Here is a 21603-nt window from a genome sequence, read left to right on the forward strand (position 1 = left end):
TAGTGTACACTTCCTCGGTCACGTCATTAACAAAGATGGCATCTTGGTTGATCCCAAAAAAGTTACAACAATCGTGGACTGGCCATGACCTACTAATGTGTTAGAAATACGAAGCTTCTTGGGTCTAGCTGGTTATTACCGATGCTTCGTGCAAGATTTCTAGAAAATAGCATCACCTTTGACTCAGCTAATCCAGAAGAACACACCATTTGAATGGACTGACAAACAAGAGCGTTGTTTCTAAGACTTGAAAAGTCAATTTGTGTCAGCTCTTATACTAGCACTCTCTACAGAAGCAGATGGGTTCGTAATTTATAGTGATGCCTCATACAATGGTTTGGGTTGTGTTCTTATACAAAACGGAAAAGTCATTGCTTATGCCTCGCGACAACTAAAGACTCACGAGAAGAACTACCCAACTCATGATCTAGAATTAGCTGTGGTGATCTTCGCCCTCAAGATTTGGCATCATTATCTCTACGGTGCAACCTGCAAGATTTACACTGATCATAAGAGTCTTAAATATCTGTTCACATAGAAGGAACTAAATATGAGACAACAGCGGTGGCTAGAATTTATGAAAGACAATGATGTAGAGATCCATCACCATCCAGGCAAAGCTAACGTTGTAGCAGACGCATTGAACCGAAAAACGACCAGAAGTCTGGCATTTATCATCGTTTCTCGCAAGATCAATGGACTGCTCTCCAATATAACCATGGAACCTACTTTCATTGAAGAAATTAAAGCACGCCAATGTGAAGATAAACTTTTAAAGAAAAAGTATGAGGAGCAAAGGAGTACGCCTGATCCTAATTTCACTCTAAGCAATGGGATGTTAAAATTTCAGAATCGAATCTGTGTACCTAACATTCCGGAACTCAAGAAGAAAATATTGGTGGAAGCTCATAGCTCGAGATTTACAGTTCACCCTGGCAACACAAAGATGTACCAGGATCTGAAGGAACACTACTGGTGGACAAGAATGAAAAAAGACATAGCAAGCCATGTCTCCAAATGTCTATATTGTCAGCGTATTAAAGTAGAACATCAGAGACCTGCAGGAATGCTACAACCACTCCCTATTCCTGAATGGAAATGGGAGCACATTATTATGGACTTCGTGGTCGAGCTACCATAGTCAGTTTCGAAGAATGATGAGATATGGGTTATAGTAGACCGATTGACGAAGTCGGCACATTTTTTGCCAATTAAAATCATGTACCCTTAATAAGTTTGCCACTTTATACATCAAGGAAATTATTCGTTTGCATGGCACCCCAATTTCAATCGTGTTTGACCGAGACCCCCGCTTCGTGTCTCACTTTTGGAACAATTTGTCTTGAATTCTTCAATTGGTGGTCTTCGGGTCTTCAAAACTTGGCGATGGACTTGTCTATGTAGAACAAAAATATGATGCTTCAAGTTGCGTTACTTAGTTGCTTTCCTAAAGACAATATTTGCACCCACTAAAATGTGTGCAGGGGGTTACAACAAATTTGCCTTCAGGATACAATGAAGCCTGATCTAAAGATCAAGTCTACCGGTATCTGCACTAACGATAGTAAATCAGAATACTCTTGATATAATCAAGAAAACCAAGACACTGATAATAAAATCCACAGAACTTGATTACCAGTAAGAAAAGTAGAAATTTGCTTAAGAAACTCTTGATCGAAAACTCAAAATCAAGAGGGAGAGAGAGAGATAATTGCAGGAATACTTCTGAATTTTATGAATGGAATGAAATGGCTGATTTTGCAGCCTATTTATAGGCCTTGATGGATCTGATCGAATGGTCATGTCCCTTGATCGCATCCGATTAGACCTGACCGTTGGATCGATGATCTATGTTGCAGATCATTCTCACACCGAATTGCTGCCTTGGTTGATCACACCTGATGACAATCGGGTGCCATCTCATCCATACGATTGCGCGCATCTCCAATCAACGGCTATGATAAACTGCTCTAGATCGGACACGCAACCGTTCGATTGGTTGGTTGACTCATCGCCAACGGACGCCACGTCACTATCATGTGGAGCTGACTGTATTCCACGTTGGATCCACGTCATCGCTCCAACTTGTTCGATGCAAATAGGAAAGCACCCTCATGGGTCCGTACTAAGTGCAAAATGCACCATCAAACGCCACACAGCCCACGCCACGTGCGCGCGCGTGTGCGTTTGTGTGTGTGGATGGTGCGACACACCATCCTTGTGGTATGAGTGCATGCATACTAGCTTTCGCCTCACAATTCCATATTCAAAGGAATATTCCATGTAGCACTTTATTAAGTGTTCCATGTTTTGATCTCTTTCCGATGTGGGACAAAGTCCCCGAGCTTATTTCAAGTTTTCCAAAGAAAAACAAGGAAGGTTTTGAAAACACCCAAAATTAAACTATACATTTAAAAACCATTTTGAAAAATTCCCCAACATTCCCCCACCATTTTCAAAATACCAGATGATGACTATTGGTTCACTTGGTGCATAGGTAAAGATATCTTACGATTTGAATCATTCACGTAGTGAAAACATCTCAAAGTTAGTCAAGATGGCATAGTAGACTTGTGTTTGAACTAGCGATCTTATACGACTAATTGGACATGTCTCACACATAGTACAGGTTACCTAAAGTATTCAAACAAACTGACACGTGGATTGTTCTTGTGTCTATATCTTGTTTCATGAGCGCTCTAGAGTCAAGCCCTTGGACTTAGAGGAAACGGCACCACTCCTACACTTACATAGGTAAACTTACTGAGAGTTCCCTTGTAATTTATAGTACCCTAACAACTCAGTTGTAAGCTTATTAAGAGTTTGCTAACTCATCCTCTTTTTTTCACATTATAGGTACCAGTCACTTCAACCTTAGGATGAAAATGAAATAAAACTAAGTGTTTGCAATCATGACATATGGTGTACTTGGGCATATTGAACTCAAGACTTGATGTTGCTTCAAGCGTTGAGTCGAGTTTCCACCAGGAGTGATTATGTTAAGTGGGCTTAAGACCCATCCCCTTTGATGTTTTCCACACCAAATCCCTTGCAAGTCCCTTTGTTAAGGGGTCAGCCAAGTTTTCACTTTACTTTACATAACTAATGGTAATCACACCTTCTGTGATTAACTGCCTAACACAGCTATGTCTCAGTCCTATATGCCTGGACTTTTCATTATAGATATGGTTATGGGCCCGTGATAGAGTTGCTTCACTATCTCAATGCAAAGATATTGGTGGCATAGGTTTTGGGCATATCTTAATCTCTAATGAGAGATTCCTTAGCCACTCTGCCTCTTTGCTACAAAAAGCCAATGCTACGAACTCTGATGCCATGGTTGAGTTTTGCTTCTTAGAACCCCAAGACATAGCTTCTCCTCCAAGAGTAAAAATCCAACCACTCGTGGACGAGTGATCTTTACAGTCAATTATCCAACTAGCATCTGTGAATCCTTTCAGCACTACTGGATAGCCATTATAGACTATTCCATAGTCTATGGTTTTCCTCAAGTACCTAAGTACTCGGTTAACAGCATGCCAATGCACACTATTGGGATTACTAATGTATCTACTAAGTTTTCCCACTGCAAGGGCAATATCAGGTCTAGTGCAAGTCATGGCATACATCAGGCTACCTATTACTCTTGAGTATTCTAACTGAGCAACATCTCTTCCAGTCTTAGAGTACAATTTCAAATTTGAATCAAAAGGTGTAGACATGGGTGTACAATTATAGTGATTAAATTTCTTAAGAATTTTCTCAATATAGTGTGACTGAGTTAGAATCAAATTATTGTCCTCTCGTTTGATCTTAATACCCAGAATTATATTAGCCAAGCCCATGTCTTTCATACTAAAGCTAGACGACAAGAAACTTTTAGTACTTTTAATGACATCATTGTCAGTACCAAAAGTAAGCATGTCATCTACATAGAGACATATGAGTACACCTTTATTGCCAATAAACTTACTGTATACACACTTATCATATTCATGTGTCCTAAAACCATTTGACACTATTACTTTGTCAAATTTCTCATGCCACTATTTTATAGTGACGTCACGAGTTTACACACTTTGTGTTCTTGACCCTGTACAACAAATCCTTCCGGTTGTTGCATGTAGATTTCCTCATCTAACTCTCCATTTAGGAAAGCGGTTTTAATATCCATTTGATGGATTTCAAGTTTATAGATTGAGGCTAAGGCAATCAACACTCGAATGGTGGCAATTCTGGCCACCGGAGCATATGTGTCAAAATAATTGATACCCTCTTTTTGAGTAAAACCTTTAGCAACTAATCTTGCTTTGAACTTGTCAATTGTGCCATCAACTTTTATTTTCCTTTTGAAAATCCATTTATAACCAATTGGTTTGGATCCAGGTGGCAAATAAACAAGTATCCAAGTATTGTGACCCATGATAGAATCCGATTCATCGTTTATTGTTTCTTTCCAGAAAGTAACATCTTGAGACTTCATAGCCTCGTCAAAGGTTAATGGATCTGAATCCATATTCAAAGAAATCATTGTTTACTTACAATAAGCGTTCCTAGTTCCTTCTACAAGGTAAACAATAAAATCAAGGCCAAATGACTTCTCAGTTTTAGCCCTCTTATTCCTCCTTAGCTCAATAGGCTCATTAGGCTCAATGGGTTCATGTCGTTCACTTTCCTCTGTAGACATCAAAGGAGTTTATTCATTTTCTTGATTAGAATCCAACCTTGGAATGGTTGTGAAACGATTATCATAAAATACCGCATCCCATGATTCAATGATGGCATTTGTTTCCACTGAACCATTAGGCTTTACTACCAAAAACCTATATGCTTTGCTATGTATCGCATAGCCAAGGAATATGCATTCAATTCCTTTTTCACCTAATTTCTTCCTTTTAGGTTCAGGCAATCTGACTATTGCTCTACAGCCCTATGTTTTCAAGTAACCAAGATTAGGTTTTTTAGTTTTCCAAAGTTCATAAGGAGTAACATTTATTCCCTTGAGAGGAATTCTATTGGGTATATGACAAATAGTGAGCAAGGCTTCACCCCAAAAACCAGAACTTAAACTGGAGTAAGAAAGCATAGCATTAATCATTTATGTTAATGTCCTATTCTTTCTTTTAGCTACTCCATTTTGTTGTAGTGTGTAGGGTGCAGACTTCTCATAAATAATACCAACATTTTCACAATATCCTGAAAAATGGTATTCACTGCCTCTATCAGACCTAAGTCTCTTTATTTTGACATTACACTGATTTTTTACTTCTGTCTTAAAAATCTTGAATTTATCAAGCACCTCATTTTTTGAATGCAAAAGATAGATATGACAGTACTTAGAATAATCATTAATGAGTGTTACAAAATATTTCTTATCACTATGCATGTCACATACATCACCATGTAGAAGTTCAAGCACAGATTTGATTTTATCTACTTTAGGAAAATGAATGCGAGTAATTTTAGATTGCACACAAAATTTGTATTTTTCAAACATATCAATGTCATACTTAGGAATTAAATCTAAATTAACCATATCATGCATTTTCCTAGTATTAACATGGCCTAAACGAGCATGCCATAAAGAAAGAGAATCAACAATATAAGCAGAAACAGATGTATTATTGATAACATTAAGTTTAAACATTCCTTGATATATGTAGCCCTTCCCAACAAAAATCCCACCATTAGACAAGACAAATTTGTCCGACTCAAATACTAACTTGAAACCATGCTTATTAAGCAGGCTTCCAGATACAAGGTTTTTTCCTGACATCAGGTACATGATAAACATCATTAAGACTTAAGACTTTTCCAGATGTGAACTCTTCAACTATGTAGAGAACTGTTCCATCACTCACTTGTTCATAAGTAGTGAAACGACTTTTGTCGTTGCAGACGTGCCTTGTTACTCCTGAATCAATTCACCAGCCACCAGCATCTTCGAGCATGTTCACCTCGGATATAACAGCCACAAACTTGTTCTTGGCATTTGATGCTTCTGGCTTCTTCTTGTATGATCGATATTCATTTCTGAAGTGCCCTGGCTTGCCACAATGCCAGCAAGCACTTTTCAGCTTCTTAGCATCTTTCTCGAGTTGGGGTTCATGCTTACGTTTTTTTTTGTTAAACCTCTTGCCATCATCCACCATGTGGATCTTGGAAGTCTGAGCCAATTGGTTATCTTTACCTTTAAGAAGCCTTGAGTCTTCCTCAACTCGAAGGTGTTGAGCCAATTCCTCTAAAGTAAGATCTTCCTTTTTGTGTTTCAGAGTTTTCTTAAAATCCTTCCAAGAAGATGACAGTTTCTCTATTATAGATGAAGTTATAATGGATTCATCCATGTTTATATTCTTTTGTCGAAACTGATTCAGAATATGTTGGATCTCATGGAATTGTTCCATAATGGGCTTTGTATCAATCATAGTAAAACACATAAAATTACTAACAAGAAATTTCTTACTGGTGGCATCCTCGATGAGGTACTTTGGCTGTAATACGTCCCATAGTTGCTTTGCCATTTCTAGATGTTGATACAAATCAAACAAAGAGTCTAACAGCGCATTCAGAATATGTCTTCTGTAAATATAGTCATCATTCTCCCATTTGGTTTTGGTATGGGTTTGCTCCATAGTCTCGTCTTCTTGCTCCACCAGATAGGGGGTAGTTAGCACATAGACCACTTTGAGAGTGGTGAGCAAAAAGTGCATTTTCTTTTGCCAGCGTTGGAAATTTCCTCTATCAAAACACTCAAGCTTTATGTAATCTTGAGTCATTTTCTGAATAGACATCGCCATATCTAATTATTGTCTTTAGATTATTGGAATAATTCGTCTTGAATTATTCAATTGGTGGTTTTCGGGTCTTCAAAACTTGGCGATGAACTTGTTTATGTAGAACAGAAATATGATGCTTCAAGTCATGTTACTTAGTCACTTTCCTAAAGACAATATTTGCACCTACCAAAAGGTGTGCAGGGGGTTACAGCGAATTCGCCTCCAGGATACAATAAAGCCTGATCTAAAGATCAAGTCTACTAGCGTCTGCACTAACGACAGTAGATCAGAATACTCTTGATATAATCAAGAAAATCAAGACACTGATAATCAAATTTGCAGAACTTGATTACCAGTAAGAAAAGCATAAATTTGCTTAAGAAACTCTTGATTGAAAACTCAAAATCAAGAGGGAGAGAGAGAGAGAGATAATTGCAAGAATGCTTCTAAATTTTGTGAATCGAATGACATGGTTGATTTCGCAGCCTATTTATAGGCCTTGATGGATTTGATCGAATGGTCATGTCCCTTGATCGCATCTGATCAGATCTGACCATTGGATCGATAATCTATGGTGCAAATCATTCTTACACCGAATAACTGCCTTGACTGATTACACCTGATGACGACCGGGTGCCATCTCATCCATACGATCACGCATATCTCCAATCAACGACTATGATCAAACTGCTCCAGATTGGACACGCAACCGTTCGATCGGTTGGTTAATTCAACGCCAACGGACGCCACGTCACTGCCACGTGGGGTTGACTATATTCCACGTCACTCATACCACGTTGGATCTACGTCATCACTCGAACCTGTCCGATGCAAATAGGAAAACGCCCTCATGGCGTCTTGCGCCCGTGCAAAGTACGCCATCAAACGCCACACAACACACGTCATGCGCACGCGCGTGTGCAGATGGTGCGAAGTACCATTTTTGCAGTGTGGGTGCATGCACACTAGCTTTCACCTCACAATTCCATATTCAAAGGAATATTTCATATAACACTTTATTAAGTGCTCCGTGTTTTCCTTTCTTTTCGATGTGGGACAAAGTCCCCAAGTTTATTTGAAGCTTTCCAAAGAAAAACAAAGAAGGTTTTGAAAACACCCAAAATTAAACTATACATTTAAAAACCATTTTGAAAAATTCCCCAACATATTGTTCATCTCGCGAAAATCAAGAACTGAAAATCCAATTCAAAATATTCATAAACCAAAACGAAGAAGAAGAAGAAGAAGAAGAAGAGTTCTAAGAGGAAAAAGCTTTTATGTTGATGGATGCAGTGAAAATAGGTCTGGATTTGGGTCTTGGTTGAGTTTTGATGAAAGCAGTGGTGGGTGTAGAAATCCAGTGTGATTAATGAGAGTTTGCTTGAAGGATTGGGCTTAGTGATCGAAAATTTGGTGGGATTGTGTAACGTCCGCATCCTTTATTACTTTGGAGAGTGTGTTTAATATCCTTATTTTTATCTTGGGAGTCTTTGGAGTTGTTGTCTATTGGTTTTGAAGGAGTACAATTCGATTTAAACTCGTTGGGTTTGTTCGTTCGCGTTTGTTCTTGTCAAAAGTTCCTTGGAAATTTAGAAATTTTGCCTTGGGGTCGACACCAGCCTTTTTAAGGGTCGACCCTTGCATGTTGTCATGTTTCTAGAAGTGTTGCTGGAAAATAGGGTAGACATCAGCTGTCACGACCCCATTCCGCCCCTAGTAGAATGGTGCCATGATGGCCAGTAATCCGAGATTACCGAAGGCCAACTTTCAAAATTCACACACAATCAGAGTATTACGTATGGGGCTAACATGTGCGGAAGCAATATATACAAATGTAATTAGTCCATAAGAGTAGTGCATAAGTTAAATGGAATGGCATACATCTTTATGTAGCTTAATACAACAAAATGAAGTACAAAAATACATCTTGACCAAAAGGCTTCTCAGCCATCAAATACAAAATACAATGAAACACAACTAAGAAGCATAATCTTCAAGATGTTGCAATAGTGCAAGATCCAAAACAAGTAGCAAGTACATCTAGGCGTCACCGCCGTCCTGCTCGTCACCTACATATATATAGAGAGGGGTGAGCTTGGATACTCAGTGAATGGTACAAATAATAAAGGGGTTTACATGAATGATATCCGAAATCTTTATCAAATCAAGGCACATCACATCTTGTACAAAGTCTAAGGGCAAATCAGGTTTAACTAACAATTCTTTCAAGTCTCAACAATTAAAGTCTTTCAAGGCTTCCAAGTTCCAAGGGATGACATTAACAAAGGTTGTGCTACAAATGCTTATAGTCCCCTAGCACATATGGACTTTCAAGGGTTGTGCTACAAATGCTTATAGTCCCCTAGCACGTACGGACTTTCAAAGGTTGTACTACAAATGCTTATAATCCCCTAGCACGTACGGACTTTCAAAGGTTGTGCTACAAATGCTTATAGTCCCCTAGCACGTACGGACTTTCAAAGGTTGTCAAAACCAAGCCAATACTTGATACACAAAATAGGGATAGTCATTCATGCTTAACAAAATACTTTTCCAAAACAGCAAGGCAAAACTTTATCAAAACTTAATAACATAACTTTATTAAAAATATCACTCACATAGTTCTTTAAACGTTGGGGCTATAGGCAAGGATCCAAATCCTACAAGCACATAACAAATCCCATTGAATGCACTATCAAACAAGCTTTACATGAATGCAAGTGACCTTGGCATTCTTTCAAAACTAAGGTGGTCCAAAACAAAACACTGTTCCTCATCTCGGGAAAACATAATGGGCACCAACCAGATCTTGGCTGAGGTCCCACACCTCCTTGCTGAGGTGTGGTCCCGATGGCCACATCCAAGGAAATGAAGTCGGGAAAAACTGGGTTCCCTTTTCTTGAAAAATATGAACATGAAGAACATGGATGCGAAGATCATACTTTTTTCATTACAAAATCTGAGATTTCATGATATGAATTCAAAAACATGGACCTGGGTACCCATACTCGAAGATTTTATGAAAACAACACAAAAACATGAATCTTGATGCAAGTTTTTGGATCAACCAAGGCTTTTTCTTCAAGAACACATAAGCACTATTTTCTCTTTTTAAAACTAAACTTTAAATCGATGCATAGCTTGCAGATTAGGTTCGTTCATGCAATGCAGCTAGATAATCAATAAGAACAACAAGAGTAGATTAAGATTCTAACCTCAAGACACGAATCTAACGGCTCAAGGTGTGAAGATTAAGCTTGGAAAATCTATCCCTCCTCTAAGAACTCCTTCTCCCTCTTCTAGAGCTTCTCTCTCCTCAAGAACAAAGACATATAGCAAATGACACATTTCTAGGTCTGCTGGCTGACTTAACACTCAACTGGGACAAGTGGCACTACTGGGTTGGTTCTCCTCAGAAAGGTGGCTGAGCGAAAAGACAAGACTATGACAAAGTGTGTTCAACAAGCAAGATGGCATGGGCACTCCGTCGGGTAATGATCTCGGCTAAGAACAAGACATCGGCAAGTAGGGGAACAGTGATCTCGGCTAGGAGGGACAACACTTGACTAAGCTGTGCCACACCTTGGCCTAGATGTGCCGCACCTTGGTCTAAATCATACCACTCCAGGACAAGATCACTTAGGTGCAAAGGTAACATCTCGGCCTAGATAATACACATCTCGGCCTTGGTGATGAATACCTCGGCCTAGATAATGACATCTCGGCCAATATGTCAGGGCGAAGGTGGAGGTCAAACAAAGTGGTTCCAAGATAATTCTAGACTGAAGATGACCTCGGCTAAACTCACATCAAGCAAGGTACAAAACAGGCGAGAAACACTTAAGCAAGACAAATCAACGTTTGCAAAGATGCAATATATCAAGACAAGATCATGTAACATATGCAAGCATGACTAGGGTAGAATGAGGGTCGTTACATCAGCCTTCCTAAGGGTCAACCCTTACCTGTTGGTGAAGTTTCTGGAGGTGTTGCTGGAAATTAGGGTAAACACCAGTCTGGGGAGGGTCGACCCTCTTTTGTTTCAGAATTTGTGTGTTAGTTGCTAGAAAATAGGGTCGACCCCCTTGCTTGCACCAGATTGCCTTTTCTATATAAAGGGTCGACCCCCCTGCCTAAAGGGTCAACCCCTGCGTGTTTTTTTAGATTTTTGGGCTGGTTTAGGCCCTACCTTTGGGGGGTTTTGGGCCTATTATTTTATTGACCTTAGGGATACTTTTCTACTACTATAAATAGGCTCTAAACATGGTTTCATTTCACTTTTCTCCTCTTTCCTCTCTCAAACTATGAGTTCTCCTCTCTTTCTCTCTCTCTCTAAACTCAAGTTTTTGGCACTAAGATCTCTAGATCTACTCACCTAGCGTGATCTTTTCACCATGGTCCTTTGAGAAAAAGTGTGGATCTCGTCAAGGGCATCCTTTTGATCCAAATGGTTCGTGGTTTCGTTGCCTTTGATTTTTGGGTCGTCATCTCTTGGCTTCAAGAGGTAAGGGTTTCTAGCTCTTTTTCAATACCCTTGTTTATGGATAAATTTGTGGTATTTTCTTTATACAAATACAAAAGTTTATATTTTTATACATATTGTGATAAATCACGAGATTGGGGGTTAGGGTTTGAAGAGAGTTGGGTTTATTTGTTGGGTTATGATCTTGGGTCATGAGTTTGGGTGTAGAAGTAATAGAAGGGTTGGAATAAAATGTGTTTTTGTGAAAAGCTTTAACTTCTCTTAAAAACCCTAGTTTGGCTCATGAAGATGGTTAATGGTTTTGTTTCGATTAATAGTAGAATCATGAATTTGAGATGTTAAATTACACATGTACAAGTTTAATTGAAATTTTAAAGAATTTGAGAAATGTATGTAAAAGTTGCGATTGAACTCATAATGTTGATGTCTTAAATTATGTTATAATGTGAACCAAGCTTTGGGGGAAAGGAAATTACTACTGGTATGGATGATATGAGCCTTCTGTTGAAATGGTTATGTTGAATCTTGTTGTGTGTTATGTGAATTGTATTGAGTTATGTTGTGTTGAGTTGGTTGAATTGTGTTGTGTGGAATTGAGTTGTACTGGGTTGAGTTGAGTTGTGTTGGGTTGAATTGAGTTATGTTGGGTTGAGTTGAGTTATGTTGGGTGGGTTGTGTTGTGGTTGGTACCAACGCGGGGGAGTTGAAAAATGGTTTTCGGTGCCACGACCGTCCGTATCATAGCCGATAAATGTGGGGGATTGTTTTAAAAATTGAAAAAAATAGTTTTTTGGTGCCCACAATCGTCCGTATAATACCGGTAAATGTGGGGGTGGTTTGAATTCAAGGTGCCTAATTGCCCTGTCTAGGCTTATCGCTGGACGAATGTGGGAAAAGTATTCTTGGGTGTCCACATAGTCCCGCCGTATTGTAGCCGGCGAAAGTAGAAAAATGATTTTTGGGTGTCCACACAGTCCTGCCGTATTGTAGCCGGCAAAAGTGGAAAAACGGATGGTTTTCGAAAATGTTTTGGGTACCCACGTCTTGCCGTATAATAGCCGGCAAATGTGGGGGTTGGTTTTTAAAAGGTTGAAAACGGTTTTTGAAAAAGACATGGTTTTTGAGAAAATGACTTTTGGGAGTTCACTTCTCGCCGCATAATAGCCAGCCAAAGATGGAATGTGCTATGAATGGGGTGCCCGCTATCCCGCCGTATCAAGTCGGCAAAAGGTGGAATGTGTTGTGACGTGTGTGTTGAGGTCGGTGATAATATATGTGACTAGTGATGAACTTGTGAAATTACCATTTGGTGTGTAAACTGGTATGGAATGGAAATGCTTATGGGAATTATTTGAAAAGAATGAATAATGAAATGGTAATTGGATGAGGGGTTAGTGATAAAGAGCTCATTTGATTGTTTGCATCTATAAGGAAAAATTAAAAGTTTTGTTTTATGATTAATTGAGTAGTTGAATTAAAAGGATCTATTATCCTTGGGATATGTTGAATTATGATTGATAACACACATGTGTATATAATGTAGTTGTGATATGTTGAATTATAATTGATAATGCAAGTGTGGATGTGAAGTAGTTGTTAGATAAGTAGGAGTTGAGTATAGGATAACAATTATTGACTATAAAAGAGATTTGGATTTTTGTATTGAGGAGTTACAGCAAATATGAATACATGGGTGGGAATAGCATGTATGTGGGATGTTTTTGAAGTATTAAGGGAACTTGAACTTGAGGTTATGACGTTATAATAAATGTAACTAGAAAAGGGGAGAATGGGAAATAAAAGAGGAATATTTTGGAATGTATTAATAAATACAAAATGATGTGGTTCCTTAAACATGTTTGTTTCCAAAAAGGATTTTTGTTTTTCTGATAAAAAGGATAGTTTTTGATGGTTAAAGGTTTTCCTTAAATGTTCTAATAAATTTTGAGAAAAAGGTACTCTACGTATGATATTTTGAAATTACAAAACGCCACCTACTATATGGTATCACCCTGCATGCATGATCATTTCTATCAATAGGATGGTTATTGTTTTAGAACTATGAGCTTCCTGCTGGGCAATTGTGCTCACCCTTGGTGGGTTTCATTTTTTTTTACAGGAAGAGAATTTGGATTGATTGGTTGAAGGATTAGGAAGTTCATGTATATCTTGTGTGCAATCTCCTTGTATTTTGATATTTGTAATTATTTATTTGTAACTCCGTAGTGGGAGTTGGGCATGTATTATTATTATTATTGTATTCATCATGAGGGAGACATGTACTATTATGTTTCTATTACTTAAGGGTAATAGATCTTTTAAAAAAAAAAAATGGACCTAAATTTCAGGCTCTTGGTAAGGTTTTCGATTAATTAAAATTCGGGGTGTGACAACTTGGCATCAAAGCTAACCGGGTTTGAAAACCTGGAGCTTGTGAGAAGTGGTTTTTACCACTATAGGTTGGCTTCGCTTGGTAAGGATGTTTGCATGTAGGAAATAGGAGGTGTAGGACATTATGTGTTACATTGTGTGAGCATGGGTTGAGCTCCTTGGGTAGTGCTTGTGGCCGGCTAACTTGCTTTGAGATCTCATTGGAAATGCGTCTGATCAACGTGGTTTCCTGTGGGAGTTCCTTGGAAGTTCCGGGACAAGTGGTTATCCTAGTAGACTTGACTCTATTATGTGGTTAGTTGTTAAAAAAAAAAAAAAATTGTTTATGTGTGGTGTGATTATATGTTAGGTTGCTTTCTTGTTTTGGAAGGAAGAGTAAGTGTCTCTGGGAAGGGTTAGAATTCGGTCAATTGATGTTAGATGTTATTGAGATAATAAGAGCTGTAAGGGAGTATAGTTGAGATGAGACGAAATCTTAGGATGGTATGAGGTTAGTTTGAGTTATGCAGAATATTGTGAAAGGTTTGGAAAGGGAGTGCAAGAATCGAGTTTTTTAATGATGAGGGTGTGAAAGGGGGTTTGTGGTATTTAAGTGTTGAAGTGACATGATTACGGCTTGTATAGAGTCCATGAATATGAAGGAAACTTGATAGTAAATGCTAGAAGTGGTTCTTGAGGAGGAATATGGGTTATAATTTTTGTAATGGGTGTTGTATAGGTAATGATTGTTTAGTGTGATTTGGAATTGGTGTTGCCATATCGGCACAAGAGTGATGGGATTACTAGGAATAGTACTAGTGCAACGTGTACTTGAGGAGTGCGGTAAAATTCTAGAAGTATGGGGAATGGTGTGTGGAGCTCTATCTCGGAGTATTTGATTTAGGACAACCTGTGGATGTTTGAGCGTCAAATTTAACTTCTATTGAATGGTTAACTGAATTGGTTGATATGGGAGTTTGGGTGACAAATAGTCACTTTGGAATGCTTAGGTATGAGTGGAGTAACAAGTTTGAAAAGTATCCTAGAAGGGTTTCGTGAGTATGGAGTATCCCATATGTAATGGCGAGGCTTGGATGAGGCTTGTTTCAAGTGGATGGAAATTCCTCGGGTTGAGAGTGAAACATAAAAAATTTCTTGGTCTAGTCCGCATGTGAATGAAAAGGAATAATGATGGGTATGAATTGTGTGATGTGAAAAGGTGTGTGCTAAATCCCAGATAGGGACAATTGTTGTTGGTTAGTATGTCAATGTTTGAATTGTGAGAGTAGAAAATTGTTGATTTGGATTAAGTCGCATAGAGGAGATGAACCCTTGTAGCTGCTTCCTTTAATGGGACGTAAGGATTGATTGGGTTAGTTTGGTCTGTTTTGGTTTGATTTGCGACGAGTTTTAAATGAATGCTATTTGAGGTGAATTGACATTTAGTTAATTTGGGAATTGTTATGGTTTAGATAAATGGTGGTATGGTTAAATAGTGCTTTAAGTGGTATTAGTAGACATGGATTCTGTTTGTGTATGTATGTGGTTGATGTGAAATTGTGAAATCACCTTAATGGAATTAAGGTGTTTGAATGAAAAACTTTGTGAGTGCACTGGTATTAATGGGTATTAATGATTATTTGTGCTGATGTTTGAAATGGGTGAGAACTCCCAAATTTTGGGGAGTCGTATATGTTTTATTACCCCTCGGATGTACCAGATTGTTTTCTTTGTTGTTATTACGAATGTGTATGGTAAAGGTGTTGTGAAGTCACCATATGGGTGATGAAAAATTATTGGGTGATGGTTGAAACTCACCAGGTAAATGTTGAGAATAATTTGGCAAATGAATGTTTTGTTTCTTTGTGTTGTGACCTGGGATGGCACGGTTGACTAACTGCTAAGGATTTAATCAAAGTTGTGTTAATGAATAGCCTGTTAATTGAGCGGAAACTAAATGTTGATTGACGGTAAATGTAATTGTTATGAAAATTTTAGATTTGCAAATGTACTTTGATGGTAAATAATGTAAGATGGGACACCGTTTGAGAAAGAAAATTATATATATATATACATATAAATGTGAACGGTTTTTATTGTCTTATCTTTGTATGACGGGTTGTATAAATAATTGGAAATGTTGCTAAGCTTGGTGCGAATTGGGATTGTTGCGATAGACCATACATTGTGGTGTGCCATTGGCTTTTGTTAATGTCAGCCAAACTTTTGGTTTAATGGTGGTTTTCTTTTTCTTCCAAATTGGGTATTGGTTGTCCGGTGGTATTGGTGTGCGTTGTTACTGGTTGAGGAGTTGTTGATTTTCCTTGGACGTACTAGTAATTGACATTATTCCATGTCTCGTGGACTCCAATGAGTATGTTCGTTGAAAGAGTGATCATGATCTCTTCCTTGTAATTCTTTTTGTTTGGGTGTCCTCAGGCGTCGCGATATTGAATTCGAATCTGGGAGTCTATCCCGAGTGTGGAACTAGTTGTAAATTAGAGGTTATGTTTCCTATTGGGTTCATACTACCTTTTGTTTGGCTTTCTTCTATTTCGGGGATGAAATTTCCTAAGGTGGGGAGTTTGTAACGCCCGCATCCTTTAATCCTTTGGAGAGTGTGTTTAATATCCTTATTTTTATCTTGGGAGTCTTTAGAGTTGTTGCCTATTGGTTTTGAAGGAGTACAATCCGATTTAAACTCATTGGGTTTGTCCGTTCGCGTTTGTTCTTGTCAAAAGTTCCTTGGAAACTTAGAAATTTTGCCTTGGGGTCGACACCAGCCTTCCTAAGGGTCAACCCTTGCATGTTGTCATGTTTCTGGAAGTGTTGCTGGAAAATAAGGTAGACACCAGCCTTCCTAAGGGTCGACCCTTACGTGTTGGTGAAGTTTCTAGAGGTGTCACTGGAAAATAGGTTAGACACCAGTCTGGGGAGGGTCGACCCTCTTATGTCGCAAAATTTGTGTGTTAGTTGCTGGAAAATAGGGTCAACCCCCTCTTGTGTGACGACTGGGTCTTTCTTTTCTTTTTTTTCTCCTCTTCTTTCTTCCTTCGCTCCACCTTTCTTTTATTTTCTTTCTTTTCGTTGGGCTTGAAACGTCCGGAAATAATTTTCTAAATAAAGTTCTTGCTTTTATTTTGCCCGGTATTGAATTTCACTTGTTTCGGAGAGTGCGGGGTTAGGTTCGGAGTGCCTGAAAGCGAAGCGGGATTTTTCTGGGTTGTTGGGCCAAGGCGGCACGTACGGGGGCCTAGGGCCGCACGTGCGGGAGGCCAAGCCACACGTGCGGGAAAAGGGGAGTTTGGGTGAGTTGCACACTGCCTAAAAGGCAGGTGCAGGTCGAGGTGCAGCAGGACCACCGCACGTGCGGGGGTGAGGGCCGCACATGCGGGAAGGGTACTCCGCACGTGCGGGGCTGGGTGCCGTACGTGCGACAGTCTAGGCAGATCCGTGGCTCTGTTTTTTTCTTCTCTTTTGGGCTGTTTGTATCTCATTTTAATATATCTCTTTCTCACTCTAAACCCTATTTCTCTCATCATTCTCTCTAGAAAACATCATCAAACACCCAAAACACCGTGATTCTTGCAAATCTTGGGTCTAGATCATCATCTCTCTCTCTAAATCTTGAAGATCAAGCTTGAACTCCTCTTAGTGTTGTGGAAAGTTGAAGAATCTTTCATCATAGCTAGGGTTTCATCTTCTCTCTCTTCATTAAGCTTGAGGTAGGGTTTTCCTTTGAGTTATATATATGTTTATGTAAATTTTGTGTTGACTTTGTGTGCCTCCACTATTATTTCGAAAATGGGTTTTTGGTGGCTCAAGAAATTGATGATTTAGTGGAATAAACTCTATCTTGTTTTCTTATATAGATGAGTTCTTGACTTTTGAACAAACTTGGGTTAAGAATAATGAGTAAAATGGGGTTTTACGAAAAGGTGGGTGATGTTAGTTTTTTTGTGAAAACCTAGAAGTTTGGGGGGGTTTTCTTAAATGAAAAGAGGTGGAGGTTCCTATTGATACATATATATATATATATATATATATATACATACATTATATACATATTTATGGAGACCTTGTTGTGAACCATGTTACATGAAGAGAATGAGAAAGGTCAGATGGTATGCAAATGAATACATAAATATATATATATATATATACATAGTTACATTGATTAAGGAATTCTTAACATATGAAAGACTTTGGAAAAATGGAGGTGATGTTTCTACATTGTTGTGGTTAGAAATGGTTAAATTGTTGAAAGAGTATGAAATGGGGTTTTATTGTTGTACATGGTATTTGATAATGATTTCTTGGCTATTGATGGAATGGCATGGAAAAGGGGAAAAAAATAAACTTTGAACCTCTGTGGAAGGTTAGCAGTAGTTATGGACCATGTAGAGAGACATGTAGTTATGTGGGTAAGTATTGTATTGGCATTACTTAAGTTATGCATATCATGAAATTTTTTTTGAAAAGAAACTTGAAACTTCATTGAGAATGGATCATTGTAGTTGAAAATGTGGAAATATCATGACATTGCATATTCATTCAATTATTACTTTCGCATTGTAAATTTCAATTGAAGATATTTATTTCATGAAACAAAATGATGTTGAAACGAGAACTACGAGTTGTGTTATGGGGTAAATACGGTGGTAAGTCCGGTTAGGGGGTGTAGATGAATTTGATAAGTTGGCCTGAGTGTCCATGGTGAAAGACCAAAAAACCGTGCGGATTGGTGTCGAGCCTTCCGGTTAATACTGGTAAAAATGACAATTTGGTAGTACTCGCAGAGTCTACTTGCAGACACTAGCCTAGGGATTACCAGTGTCGTATTTACTGCCCCTTATGTTTAAAACTGGATGTTTGGAAATTGATGAGATTGAAATTTTGTTAATGAAGCACGATGATCTTCAAGAAAAGCATGACATGTGATTATTTGAAATGGTATTGCACAGCATTGCATTTGCATTTAATATTGGGTATATTACATAAATGTATATACTTTGTTAAGGAATTCTCTATTGGGCTTTATGCTCACCCCTATGGGATTTGGTGCAGGTTAAGATGTGGTGGCCCTGTAGAGCTAAGGGCGTGGATATGTTTTGGTGAAGAGTAGCCTTGCTCTTCCATTTGTTGTGATCTTTTTGTAAGCCAAGGGCTAATGTATATGGGTTTGAGAGACCATTTTGTGTAACCGGGATATTGCCTTAGAAGATGTAAGCCCTTAAGGGCATTTTATTTGTGTTGAGATTAGATGCTTCACATGCTATAGGTTTATGTGTCCTTTTAATTCGTTGAATGTATATCGCAAGTGGAACTTTCGTATTTAATCCATTCATTATGCATGTGATGTTGGAAGGATTATTGTCATTGATTAGTGAATGTTCATTTGCATGGGTAGTTCATGTTGAAATATTTCGGGGCATTACATCCTGTCTAAGGGTCGACCCCCTTGCTTGCACCAGATTGCCTTTTCTACATAAAGGGTCGACCTCCCTGCCCAAAGGATCGACCCCTGCGTGTTTTTTTTTCCAGATTTTTTGGCTGGTTTGGGCCCTACCTTTGGGGGGTTTTGGGCCTATTATTTTATTGACCTTAGGGCTACTTTTCTACTACTATAAATAGGCTCCAAACATGGTTTTATTTCACTTTTCTCCTCTTTCCTCTCTCTCAAACTGTGAGTTCTCCTCTCTCTCTCTAAACTCAAGTTTTTGGCACTAAGATCTCTAGATCTACTCACCTAGAGTGATCTTTTCACCATGGTCCTTTAAGAAAAAGTGTAGATCTCGTCAAGGGCATCCTTTTGGTCCAAATGGTTCGTAGTTTCGTCGCCTTTGATTTTTGGGTCATCATCTCTTGGCTTCAAGAGGTAGGGGTTTCTAGTTCTCTTTCAATACCCTCGTTTATGGATAGATTTATGGTATTTTCTTTACACAAATACAAAAGTTTATATTTTTATGCATATTGTGATAAATCACAAGATTGGGGGTTAGGGTTTGAAGAGAGTTGGGTTTATTTGTTGGGTTTATGATCATGGGTCATGAGTTTGGGTGTAGAAGTAATAGAAGGGTTGGAACAAAATGTGTTTTTGTGAAAAACTTTAACTTCTCTTAAAAACCCTAGTTTGGCTCATGAAGATGGTTAGTGGTTTTGTTTCGATTAATAGTAGAATCATGAAATTGAGGTGTTAAATTACACATGTACAAGTTTAATTGAAATTTTAAAGAATTTGAGAAATGTATGTAAAATTTGCGATTGAACTCATAATGTTGATGCCTTAAATTATGTTATAATGTGAACCAAGCTTGGGGGAAAGGAAATTACTACTGGTATGGATGATATAAGCCTTGTGTTGAAATGGTTGTGTTGAATCTTGTTGCGTGTTATGTGAATTGTATTGGGTTATGTTGTGTTGAGTTGGTTGAATTGTGTTGTGTGGAATTGAGTTGTGTTGGGTTAAGTTGAGTTGTGTTGGATTGAATTGAGTTGTGTTGTGTTAGGTTGAGTTGAGTTGTGTTGGGTGGGTTGTGTTGTGGTTGATACCTGCGCGGGGGAGTTGAAAAATGGTTTTCGGTGCCCACGACCGTCCGTATCATAGCCGGTAAATGTGGGGGATTGTTTTAAAGAAGTTTTTCGGTGCCCACAACCGTCCGTATAATAGTCGGTAAATGTGGGGGTGGTTTGAATTCAAGGTGCCTAATTGCCCTGTCTAGGCTTATCGCTGGATGAATGTGGGAAAAGTGTTTTTGGGTGTCCACATAGTCCTGCCGTATTGTAGCCGGCGAAAGTGAAAAAATGATTTTTGGGTGTCCACATAGTCCTGCCGTATTGTAGCCAGCAAAAGTGGAAAAACGGATGGTTTTCGAAAATGTTTTGGGTGCCCACGTCCTGCCGTATAATAGCCAGCAAATGTGAGAGATGATTTTTAAAAGGTTGAAAACGGTTTTCGAAAAAGACATGGTTTTTGAGAAAATGATTTTTGGGAGTTCACTTCCCGCCGTATAATAGCTGGCAAAAGGTGGAATGTGCTATGAATGGGGTGCCTGCTATCCCGCCGTATCAAGTCGGCAAAAGGTGGAATATGTTGTGATATGTGTGTTGAGGTCGGTGATGATATATGTGACTTGTGATGAACTTGTGAAATTACCATTTGATGTGTAAATTGGTATTGAATGGAAATGCTTATGGGAATTATTTGAAAAGAATGAATAATGAAATGGTAATTGGATGAGGGGTTAGTGATAAAGAACTCACCGGATTGTTTGCATCTATAAGGAAAAATTAAAAGTTTTGTTTTATGATTAATTGAGAAATTGAATTAAAAGGATCTATTATCCTTGGGATATGTTGAATTATGATTGATAACGCACATGTGGATGTAATGTAGTTGTGATATGTTGAATTATAATTGATAATGCAAGTGTGGATGTGAAGTAGTTGTTAGATAAGTAGGAGTTGAGTATAGGATAACAATTATTGACTATAAAAGAGATTTGGATTTTTGTATTGAGGAGTTATAGCAAATATGAATACATGGGTGGGAATAGCATGTATGTGGGATGTTTTTGAAGTATTAAGGGAACTTGAACTTGAGGTTATGACGTTATAATAAATGTAACTAGAAAATGGGAGAATGGGAAATAAAAGAGGAATATTTTGGAATGTGTTAATAAATACAAAATGATGTGGTTCCTTAAACATGTTTGTTTCCAAAAGGGATTTTTGGTTTTCTGATAAAAAGGATAGTTTTTGATGGTTAAAGGTTTTCCTTAAATGTTCTAATAAATTTTGAGAAAAAGGTACTCTACGTATGATATTTTGAAATTACAAAACGCCACCCACTATATGGTATCACCCTGCATGCATGATCATTTCTATCAATAGGATGGTTATTGTTTTAGAACTATGAGATTCCTGCTGGGCAATTGTGCTCACCCCTTGTGGGTTTCATTTTTTTTTACAGGA

General features: G+C 38.3%; 1 protein-coding gene across 1 annotated transcript; it reads right to left on the reverse strand.

Moving 5' to 3' along the window:
* Positions 1–3221: 3221 nt before the first annotated feature.
* LOC145803882 (uncharacterized) lies at positions 3222–6797 on the reverse strand. Its single transcript, XM_082897266.1, has 5 exons — positions 5936–6797; positions 5580–5769; positions 4948–5069; positions 4079–4506; positions 3222–3680 (listed from the first exon to the last, which is right to left on the reverse strand). The coding sequence occupies exons 1-5, from the start codon at positions 6795–6797 to the stop codon at positions 3222–3224; spliced, it is 2061 nt and encodes a 686-aa protein (XP_082753392.1).
* Positions 6798–21603: the final 14806 nt, after the last annotated feature.

Source organism: Camellia sinensis, chromosome 12 (assembly GCF_055761805.1).
Source record: "Camellia sinensis isolate YWXY chromosome 12, ASM5576180v1, whole genome shotgun sequence".
NCBI classification, from domain to species: Eukaryota; Viridiplantae; Streptophyta; class Magnoliopsida; order Ericales; family Theaceae; genus Camellia; species Camellia sinensis.